A 12,085-nucleotide genomic window follows, 5' to 3' on the forward strand; every position below is an offset into this window, starting at 1 on the left:
CAAACACAAACACTTACACAACTCCGTTGATGCTCTGTAAAAATAAACTCCATCCACTGGTCCCTTAATGCTGTTTTTTTTTTTTGGTAATCTGTGCAGGGTTGTCTTGCCCTGGCAACCAAAAACACACTCCTTTTGTGACATTTGGTGGCGCTCTCGCTCTGATCAGTGAATGTCTGTGCTCTCAGTGCTCTGCTATACGGGAGCGCGCTCTTCCGGCAGAAGTGCCTCAGGACCCATATAAGGAAATTACGCTCCATCTAACATCACACAGAGCCATACTCAAAAAAACTTTCCGAAACTTGTGACAAATCGGAAGGAGTATTTTTGGAACAGAAATACTCCTTCAAACGTACAACTTAATTTTTGAAACTTTGTCCATGTTTAGCATGGGAATCCAACTCTTTAACAGTGTAAAAAACTCAATATGCATGAAATAGCATTTCACCCCCCCTTTAAAGTAACGTTCCCAACACTGCAGCCCACTGCAGTCTCTGTGCTGCCAAAGACCTACTGCCGACCAGAGACTTTGTGCTTTCCATCCTGCCTTGTCTTGTTCTCTTGAGAATTCTAAATAAACCTTTCTCATTCGCAATTGGATCCAGTGTTTTCGTGCCTGACAGCGTTATCTATGTCTAATTACACTATTAGTTGGTTAGTTTTTTGTTTATCTTTGAACCGAATAAAGCCAAATCTTAAATTGTGGCTTTATGTGCAATGCAGTTACCATTAAGAGACCAGCAATTCGCTCAGTTTTTTTTTTCACTGCGCAACAGGGTTGTCAGGTCTGTGTAACAAAACTAGACCAATTGCTACTCACAACGAGCACAATTACTGCCAAAGCTTATTTTCAAGTGGAAACTGGCTCCAAAATCAAAAACACTCCAAAATCCTTGGTCAAAATGGTTCATCCCTCCAACCCTAATTAAACACCAACTAATCAAGGGCTAGTCAAACTCACTAGATATATCTAGCATTAGTTGGAGCTGGATGGAACTAAAATCTGCATGACGTTGGTCTCTTATTCTTTCTTTCTGGGTAACAGATGGTGCTCCAGTTATATACGCCATGGGCTGTTTGACTTGCATTAGACCAACCCTGAGGCTGTCTACTGATAATTTTTTGAACTCTCCACAAAACTTATTTTCAAGCAATGAATATGATTAGCAAACCAAATGACACTGGTCTAATGCATCTGTTAAAATGCAACCCTCTTTTTACAAGCTCTTTTTTAGATTTACTATCAGCTTGTGCCATTGCAAACCCTCTTTTGATGTAAAAAAATTAATAAAAACACACACACAAAAAAAATAGTCAGGATTTACTAAAGACTCAATAAAAGAGAAGTTATTTTTAGCAGCTGACCTTAATGAATATGCATTTGTAGGAGTTTCCCTTTCAGATGCTAAATTAATGGAAGGAGAGTATTTAAATGAATCATGCAATGTAAGTATGATCTTGCGGCAGTCAATTCATTTTGGTATTTGCACCATTGTTTATCACCCCCCAAAAAATCATATCTTAACCCATGCTCTTGGTAGATTGGATTGGTCATCATGGAAATGTGCTGGTTGTGTCTGTGTTCTTGCAAATTGTCAGTAAATCACCCACAAAATTTTAATCTTTTCACTTTTATGGGTTTGTGCTCTCATGCTAATGTGCCCTGTATATAAAATTTGTCCCTAAGATGCTAAAAGGAATGGTTGGGAATATTTTCTAAATGTCAGCTTCAGCTATTCGAGTTTCCCTCATAATCCAAAGGCATGTGGGCCTGGTTATTCAGAGATGTTAAAATTGCCTGAAGGTGTTGGTGACAGTGTAAATGTGTGAGTTTTTCTTAGTTCCAAGGTGTTTCCCGTGTTGGGATCAGCTCCATCACTCCCCTGTGACTCTACAAAGAATAAAGTATAATGTATAGCTGTTTTGCTGTCTCCTCTTGATGGATGTAGAAGGAACAGACCAGAGGTGGATGCTGTTTTTCAATATGTGTGTAGTTTCTTTGGGCATAGAGTGAATGCCTTAGACTTTGGCTCGATCTTCTGATGCGTTGTTCAGTCTATGACATTGGCTGTAATGTCTTTCGGTTCACAGTTGTCAAACAGTATAATAGGTTCTTCCCATGACACATCCTTTAGAGGTTTGTGAGGTTGAGTGTGCTCATGTCAGCCTTTCTGAGTCTCTTGAGGAAGTGCAGTCAATGTTGGTCCTTTTTTTACCAAAATGGGGGTGTTCTATGTGAGGTCTTCTCTTTTACAAGGATACTCCATACAAAAATGGAACTTCTCAGATGTGCTGTATATGACTTTCTTTCTTCAGATGAGAAAATCCATCTCTGTGAGTCCATATGCTGAAAGTGTATGGGATGACTACAGTTGACATCACACATAAACCATCACAAAGTAAACATGATGGTAACCTTACTTAATGAAACAATTTATATAATGTATCAACTCAATCCATGTGTGACAGTTGGCCGGAAGCTATGGTTTATAGTAACAAGGATTGAAGTCTTCTTATTTCTTCAGTAAATACTAATTGCAGCATATGGGCTCAAGGGGAAGTCGTGGCCTAATTGTTATAGAGTTTGACTCCAAGCCCTAAGGTGGTGGGTTCGAGTGTTGGGCTGGCAATACCACGAATGAGGTGCCCTTGAGCAAGGCACCGAACCCCAACTTCTCCCTAGATGCCGCAGCATAAATGGCTGCCCACTGCTGGGGTTGTGTGGTCATGGTGTGTGTGTGTGTGTGTGTGTGTACTTGAGATGGTTTAAATGCAGAGCATGAATTCTGAGTATGGGTCACCATACTTGGCTGTACATTGCATTACTGATTTGTCAGCTGGTGTTGAATGGATTTGTTCACTTTGTGTGGTATTTGAAGCATCCATTTTGGAGGTGAGTGATGATAAGGCAATTTTCATTTTTGAGTGTAGTATCCATTTTACCTCTTTACCTCAACATCACCTTGGAAATAATAACCATCGCTTTAGTTTCAATTAAATTTAGAACTAGATTGATGTCTTTGCACCACAGCTAAAGGTATCTCACCTTATGTCTGCATGCTGTCTTGAAGCTGTGTGAAGCAGCACAGCCACCACTTTGTTGACTGAGATGTCATTAATCAAGAGATTCTTGACTATCTGTCTATACTTATTTACACTTGAAATTTATTATTTTGTTTTGTCACCAGATCTGTAAAAAACTGCTAAATGTGTCTCAAGTAAGACCTGGGCATTTATCCATAGTTTCCAGTTGAGTAATATGGTTACAGTCATCTAGACAACTGTTAATGTTACAATGGTTCATACTCCTCAACCATCAGTGGTGAAGCTGATGCACACTTTAATGGATGTCATGACTAATTTTGTGGCTGATTCGCATGGATCTGCACTGCAGGAAAGAAGATAGAGTGGGGGTGGAGAAATGCTCTGAACATTTTTCTCATAAGTTGATGTAGATATAACCAAAGATGCCCAAAGTAGGGATAATGGGGCGACATGCAATGGGGGCGAGAGCTAAGTTCAAATAATTAGTGCTCATTCTGCTAGATTTATCTGCTGCTTATGTCACTGTGACTCATCAGATCCTCCTATCAAATTAGCTGGTCACTGGTGTTCCTCAAGGATCCGTTCTTGGAACCCTCCTCTTCTCTATACAGTACATCACTGGAACCCATCCTAAGTTTTCCTATTCTGGAGGTCATAATATTAATAGGGACAAAATGGTTGTAGCAACACCAATTAGCATGTCTGTATAGCTCAGGAGTGGCCGCTGTGGCCAAGCATGCTTTTAACTAACCAGATTTTTATGCATTATTTGAATGCATTATTACTATTAACATCTTCCTACACTTACCTGATGCAAATCTGTAAACAAATGCAGCTTAACATATTTGATCAACAAGACCCTAAAACCTCATCTACAACTGAAAGTATTATGAATGATAAAATTAGTAAAACTGATTGCACAGACTTTAAATTTAATGACAATAAATTCATACCATTTATTAATTATCATAATGATTATTACAAATAGAACAGTAGTAGTAGTGGGGTGAATGTGATACTTACACTGAATAATAGTAAGCCATTCCGGTTGGTTGTGATGAACGATGGAAACACAGATGGTGTTGAGCGCCACCAGACTGAGGACTATCCAATAGAAGCTGTCAGTTTTAACCATGCGACGAATAGATATCCGCAACATGCGTTCCTTGCGCCGCAAGTAAGCAGCGGGCCCTCGTCTCGCTGTCCGTATACCAACCCTCGGGCGGGGGCCACCTGACACACCCAAAAATATTAGATTTATCCATAGTCTCACAGAATCTCATTAGAAATGCAATCTTTGTTTCATATTAGAAAGTCAGCAGTGTTATTTCAAAAGCCTGAAAAATGAAGATGATTTTATGGAATATGTGTTGACAGTGGTTTTTTATTTCCTTTCAGACAAATTGTTAAGATGAAACATTTTGCATTGTATCTCAAACATAAATAAGATTACACAGTGTAAAACATGTCAAGTTGAAACAAAGAGGTGGCATTTATATTATACTCACCAACAGTAGAGACTTCAGAATATTTCTCCTCTCCCGGTCCTCGTCGCCTTGCATTTTTCTTGCTGGTGGCCCGTTTCAAAACTAAAAATTTAAAGGGTTAAATGGCACCACTTGTTGACCTTAAGTTTTTTTTATTATAAAGGTTTAGTAGTTAAAAGAATATACAAATGTGCTGTTACCGTCTGGAAGTATTTGTTGTAGCTGCTATTACCCAGCTTAAAAGGAACATTCCCAAAACTTTCTTTAATATTTTTGAAAGCTATATATAATGTTATTTGTACCTGATGAACGTTATAAGAAACATTATTGTAACCATTAAATAATGTTACAATCATAACAAGAAAACTGGACATTTTAACATTCTTAGAATATTAAAAATAAATGTTTATAATATTTTGGGTAAAATCATTATAATAGAATGTTGTAAGAAACCTTTGAAAAAATTATCACAACAAGACAACTGGACATTTCAACATTTCAGTAACAATGTTTGCACCACATTTTTATAACTTAAATTTGTATATATAGGAATAGTCTCTCTACTGAAAAAAATTCCTATGGACATATTTTCAAAATTATTTTCTGAAAATGGGTCATCTATGTTTATAGAAGATAATTTAATGCTATCTTTAACTCTTCCCCATGTTATAAATGTATGATTATTAATAACATAATAATTAACAACATCAGTCCTAAAATCTTTTTTATTTTATTTTATTTTTTTACTTTTGTTTTTACACATTTATTTGTACTCAAAATTAAATTCATACCATCTAACGCTGATCTCCCAGAATTCTTGTTTTCTTCTGCAAGCATTACTTCCTCTTTGAGAGAGAGAGAGAGAGAGAGAGAGAGAGAGAGAATTGATATAATATATTAACAATGAAGTAATAAAATTACTCAACATCAATTAAATCAATGATTGGTTTATTCACTCTGATTTGTGAAAAAAAATAAAAAAAATTGTAGGCCCCTTAAAAGTGATCTGCTGTACTGTAGAAGCATCAACTATTCTGAGCACAGACAGGCACATATGCAAACACTCCAGTCAGTGAGTCAGTGTCACCTTTCCGTTGACCCTTCACTGCGTGGGAGAATGAGCAGCTTCACACACTCATGTTCACCTGAATGTAGTGTTCAGGTGGTGGGTGGCAGGGTGAAATGTGAAAAGAGTAGTGTAGGTGTAGTACACAATCAGAGCACGGTCTGTCACTGAACCTGGGTAAAGACAGTGAAACTTCGCTAGCCTGGCTGAAATTACTGAGCCAAAACGAACTAAATAAATAAATGATTTCAAAAAAGTCAAAGATTACAAACAAATACTGCATAAAACAAGCACCTAATACCACAGCAGTGAACTGTAGATACTTTGGCATAGCAGCAGTGTATTTGGTTTGTTCTACAAGCTACTGTAACATGTAAGGTTTACATCAGCAGATATTACCACATCAACGGGCTAAAAATCACTTGATTTATTCTTTCCTCTTCTCTCAAGAGCACTTTTGCCACAGTGAAAGCCTTCTGTATTTTTCAAGGTATTTCAATTACCCAAATTATTTAAACAGTTCAGCCAAAACAGACAATTTTCTGAAAATTCTCTCATTCTCAGTACATCCAAGATGTAGATGAGTTTGTTTCTTCATAAGATTTGGAGAAATGTAGCATTGCATCAGTGTGTCTTCAACGGATGCCCTGCAGTGAATGGGTGCCGTCAGAATGAGCGTCCAAACAGCTGATAAATACATCACAATAATCCACAGCACTCCAGTCCATAAATTAATGTCTTGAGAAGACAAAAGCGGTGTGTTTGTAAAAAACAAATCTGTCATTAAGACATTTTTAACTTCAAATCTTTGCTTCTGGCTACAATACTACAATATGGCTCCATAATCCATAATAACACTTCCTCCAGTGAAACAGTGCATCTCCTGTTGGCTCTCACATCACAAACCAGCCACATATTTGTTTAGAGCTGTTTTGGCTTGTAAACGGTGCTTGGTTTGTGCAGATCTCTCCTGATTCAGACCAGATTACTTTTTTTTTTTTTTTTTTTTTTTTGGAGGAAGTATTGTTATGGATTATGGACCCCCATAATTTAGTTAAAAATGTCTTTATTGGATTTGTTTCAGCTTTTGACTTCTCAAAAAGTTAACTGATGAACTGGAGTGCTGTGTATCACTTGTGAATTATTGTGATGCTTTTATCAGCTGTTTGGAATCTTATTCTGACGGCACCCATTCACTGCAGAGCATCCATTGATCAGACACTGATGCAAAGCTACATTTATACAAATCCAATGAAGAACCAAACTCATCTAAATCTTGGATGGCTTGAGGGTGTGTAAACTTTCAGCAAATTTTCATTTTTGAGCTCACAACATCTGACAAAAAATGTGATAAACACACATACTGCATGCTAAAAAATACTGTACATCCTTCATTACAATCTCCAAGATATATCTATAAACATTGTATTTTTCTGTTCTTAACCAGGACAACAACAAATTGTACAGATGTACAAATATTTAGTAAACACAGACCAAGTCCTCAAATCCAGATCTGAACACAAGTTGCATAACCAGTACTATTTTAGATGAAAGGGGTCATATGATGCGATTAAAATTTTTTCTTTCCTTTTGGAGTGTTACAAGCTCTTGGTGCATGAAGAAGATCTGCAAAGTTGCAAAGACTAAAGTCTCAAATCCAAAGAGATATTCTTTATCAAAGTTAAGACTCGTTCATGCCCCATAAACACCTTGTTTAAACACGCCCCCACATCTCTACATCACTATGTGGAAATATTTGTGTAATGCTGCCCAAATGTTCACTAAAGAAAGAAGGCGTGGTTTCAGTAACACAGGAGAGGAGGTACTTCTGACTTTGCTAAGGAGGGACATTGTAGAAAACGATGCGTTTGAGAAAGGTGAGGCATAGAGGACATACAATAATGTACAGTACTTGAATAATTATGTGATTTTTTTTAACATTAAAGCATGTCAACATATCCTGTTACACCAAATAATGATCTTTAAAAAAGCATCACATGACCCCTTTACAATGATTGGCAGTACCTGCTCGGTCTATCCAGGCCCGGTAGCCGTTGAGTTCTCGCTCCACCTGTTGCTGGCGTCTGAGCTTCATGAAGGCACGTCTGTTCTCCACCCTCTCTCTCTCTTTAGCAAACTCCCTAAAGAAAGATTTAGGAAATTACACACATTCACATAATTCAATAAACGATTGATACAATGGACATCATTTAAGTGCTTCTCAGATTTTGACCTTAAAGGCGTGATCAGCCGAGAAACACTGTGGAGGCAAGAGCAGCTACACTAATCAATCCCAAGTGAAGCAGTCATCCAGAGAGTGCACTTGCCAGCCCACCCACCACAAGGCAATAATTCTCTCCTCCAGTCAATTCTTCAAAATAAGCACTCGTTTTTACAAATCAAACCTTGAAATTATTGGATGAATATTTATTTATTTATTTATTTATTTATTTATTATTATTATGTTTTAGATTTTGTTAGCTGATCTACTTTGCTTTTTTATTGATTTCACAAAATGTAAACACATAATTTAAAAAACAGCTTAACCAGAATATGGAAATAACTTTTACGCTACCTTCTAATGCAAAAATAATAATAATAATAATATATATATATATATATATATATATATATATATATATATATATATATATATATATATATATATATATATATATATATATTTCCTCAAAATAAGATTGAATAAATGAATTATTCATTTATATAGTGCTTTATTGAAACATAAGAAATCCTGTTTTCTGAGAAACTAAATTAAAATGCAGTACGTTTCTAAACAAATATTTGCCAATGTGCTCAGAAAAATAAAAATTTTCATGCCCCACAGAGAGATAAACATTTAATGCATTGACTATGAACTCTAGACTTTTTGCTCCAATTTAATTCCCTTCATTCATGAAAGGGTAAATTAAGACTTCTTAAGACCTTTCTAAGATCCACAGTGTTGATAACACTTCAGACATCAGACAAAGCTATAAGATAGACATTCTTCTTTATTCACAAAAAATCCTAATATAACTATCCTTTATGCATTTTTGATTGTCCATTAAAGAAATAGTCTTACTGATTAATGAGCAAATAATTGATCTGGTACACAAAATGGATGTGAATGCTTCTTCATGAAACAGTCTGGGCCGGGTTTCCCGATAACGATGTATCTTAGCTCTTAAGAGCGTTTTCTACGTGCAAACTTACGAACGCTCGCAGCAATTCCACGAGCGTTTCCCAAAAATGCACTTAACATGAACGCGCGAGAACGCGCTCTACGTGCTACTTACGAGTCGCTGTCCATTCGCGAAGTGCTGAAATTTAACCTTATATGGAATCGTATTCTGAACGTTTAACCTAATAATTGTCATCTGTTTTGGATTACCAATAAAGACAATCAAGTCTTTATAAAGCACCTACATACAGGCGGAGACACTGACAAAATGGCTGAACAAAAAACAAACAAGAAAAGATACCTTTCAAAAGGATGAAATTAATGTCCTCTTAGAGGAGATAGAGAAAAACAAAGATGTGATTTTAACCAGATTTAAAGGACACCATACTAATAAAGAAAAACAAAACATCTGGGAGGACATTGCTACCGAACTAACTGCAACCAGGGGTGTTCAAAGGTCAGGGAAGGAGGTCCGCAAGAAGTGGCAGGATTTTGCAAGCCTGGCAACAAGGAAGAGGGCACTGCAGAGGACTGCAATTAAAAAAACAGGTGGTGGGACCCTAACTCAACCTGAGCCTGAGCCTGAACCTGAGTCAGGTCCTTCATGCTCAGAGGAACCATCAGTTTCATCTGCCATCTCCGAGCACCTACCATCTCCTAGTCCTCCAAAAAACCCTCCCAGGCCACAGCCTCCATCTTCAGTTCATTCAGTTCTTTTGTTCATTCATTTAATTTAGATGTGTTTTTTATCTTGTTTTCCCCTTTTTTTATTTCATTTATAAATTCATGTAAACACAAAAACGAGTACAATAAAGTGTACAATAATACAATCAAAATATTATTATATTACTCGCGTTGCAGTGTGTTAAATCTAGATAAAAGTGTAATCTGCCGGTTGTCCTGCAGGTGTCCTCATAAATCTGTCTTCTTACGATGCACTTGGGGATGTACGATTACTCCAGAGCACTCGTAGATCTACGAAGATTTTCAAGTGCTACTTAAGCTACGATGCTTTTGGGAAACAGACCGTAATATTAAGATCAATCGTACGATCGTTTTTACGATCAACTTAGGCTTACGATGCTTTTGGGAAACGCAGCCCTGATCTGGTTGATGAGTTCACATCATTGTGATTGTTCAAACATACTGTATTTCTCAAGAATATAACTCAAGTTAAGTGAACGACCTTAATAATACTGATATATCACTTTTGCCTCCCATTGATGCTTCAAAACTTCACATTTATTGTAATAATTGCATGGGTAAATATATATATATATATATATATGTATGTATATATATATATATATATATATATATATATATATATATATATATATATATATATATACATACACTAGGGCTGTCAACGAATATTCTAAATTCAAATATGTATTCGAATAGTTTTTAAAAAACAAATTTCGAAGGTGAAAATTAATATTCGAATAAAAAGAAATGTGGGATAAAATGCCCACGGTAGTAGAGGCGTGGTTGTCTGCTTTGCGAGTGGGCACGCTGGCGCGCCTGAGGGTTCAGTGACAGGCCACAGCCTCACAGGAGTCTGGCACAGCATCACTGCTGAAAGTTGACGCGTCTTCAAGTGCAGAGCCCAACTTGACTGCAGCAGAGAAAGTGAGGTAAAATTGTTGACCCGCGAGATAAAGTTGTATGCAAGCTATTTAAGATACAGTTAGCATACCATTCGAACACTAGCAACATGAGGTCACATCTCAAAAATGTGCACCCAAATGAGCATGTCATAATGTGTGGAACTCCAGCTAAACAGTCACGTCTTGACACTTTTTGTTACTTTGCATCGCCCGCCACAAGATCTTTGTCTGCAACACCACAAGAGGCCATAACGGATAAAATAATTTCGTTCATTTGTAAGGACATGAGACCGATCAGGGCCCGGTTCCCCAAAACGTTCTCATCGCTAAGTAGTTCTTAACCTATTCCTTAACCTCTCTCTTAACCTTATGGTATGATTCCCGACACGTTCTTACGCTAAGTATACCTTCTGTAAGTCACACTTTCGTAAGGTTGGTCTGGACCATTCGTAAGCTCTCTCTTAGCGTTATTTTAGCTCAAGACGCTACTGTACAGCAGTCTTTAGAAATCAGCGAAGTACAAGTCAAACTATGGTATGTTGACAATGTAGTGGCTCAACAATGATTTTATGTTATTTTTTAAGACTCATAATAAATTATGTTCGCAATGGATAAAGGCCTATTTATGAAGTTGACTTTATGTGGTATCAGAACTAATATGGTGATAATTAGCCTAGGCTTTTTCGTAATGTACTAATTAAAGCGAATTGGCAAACAATTTTTTGATAATTAAAATCTGGCAAACAATTTGGCTCTAAATAGCTAAGACCTTTAAATGGGTAATCATGGTTGTGTCCAGTAAGCGACCATAGCAGCGATCCAACGTGTCCTTGTATTGAATCAAAGATGGAGCTGGACGCAGAGCCATTTAGTCCACGTCAAATTTTTATTCGGCAAAACTTAAGCCCTTCTGACATTTTGCCTGACGTGGCTATATAAAAAAGAAATCGACTTTCTTCTCAGACCTGCTCTTGCCAGTCTAATGCAGCAGAATTTTGCTTTAAGCCCTGAAGCCCAGCGCTACGTTTTTTTTTTTTTTTTTTTGCTACAGAGGGCTTCATCGGGGTCTTGGGAGAGGGCTACAGCCTAATCAAAACCTCGGTGTGGAGGTGCGTCCACACTGTCACCAACGCCCTTCACGCCATGCCGGGGATTACATCCTGGTAGATGGCACACTCATCTCTATCGCCAAATCATCAGTGATTGATCAGGCGTAGGCTACTTATCGCGAAAAGGATACGCGGCCAAAAACGTGCAGGTTATAGTGGACCATAGGGGTGTGATCTCTGACCTGGTGGCAAGGTCCAGCAAAACTTCAAGTTCCTCTGACGAGAGGCTTGGTGCCATTTTTTACGTTACTTCCCCATCATATTCTGTATCTAACTCTCTCTCTCTCTGTTCATTGTAGATAGGTTGCTTTTAATTTAAAACATAAACCAATTGCAATCAATACCGCATTAAACAGAAGTAACTGCAGCTGCTTGCCAATCAAGTCAGATTGTAAAGTACCTTACCCTTAATATAAAAGTGTATTATATAATTTTATAAGTCGTTAAACCCATGTCAAGAAGCGGCACAAGTAGCAAGATAAGTAAGAGCGTGTGAGGACTGCAGTCTTGGCCATTAGTTGATTTCCTTGTTTTTTTGTCGGTAGTAGGTTGTTATGAATGTTTAAACTTATATAGACTACCTATAC

The 12,085-nt window shown here is 37.3% G+C and overlaps 1 protein-coding gene across 2 annotated transcripts in view; it reads right to left on the reverse strand.

Annotated features, from left to right (window-relative positions):
- Positions 1 to 12,085, reverse strand: part of cacna1eb (calcium channel, voltage-dependent, R type, alpha 1E subunit b) — a 79,027-nt gene that overhangs the window by 44,764 nt on the left and 22,178 nt on the right. For both annotated transcript variants that reach the window (XM_026207061.1, XM_026207060.1), the window contains exons 8-11: positions 7,624 to 7,739; positions 5,324 to 5,377; positions 4,554 to 4,634; positions 4,069 to 4,278 (exon numbers count right to left, since the gene is read on the reverse strand). In XM_026207061.1, coding sequence (XP_026062846.1) covers positions 4,069 to 4,278; positions 4,554 to 4,634; positions 5,324 to 5,377; positions 7,624 to 7,739 — 461 coding nt within the window. The remainder of the gene's footprint in view (positions 1 to 4,068; positions 4,279 to 4,553; positions 4,635 to 5,323; positions 5,378 to 7,623; positions 7,740 to 12,085) is intronic.

The sequence above is a fragment of the Carassius auratus genome, chromosome 27 (genome assembly GCF_003368295.1).
Source record: "Carassius auratus strain Wakin chromosome 27, ASM336829v1, whole genome shotgun sequence".
Taxonomy (NCBI): domain Eukaryota; kingdom Metazoa; phylum Chordata; class Actinopteri; order Cypriniformes; family Cyprinidae; genus Carassius; species Carassius auratus.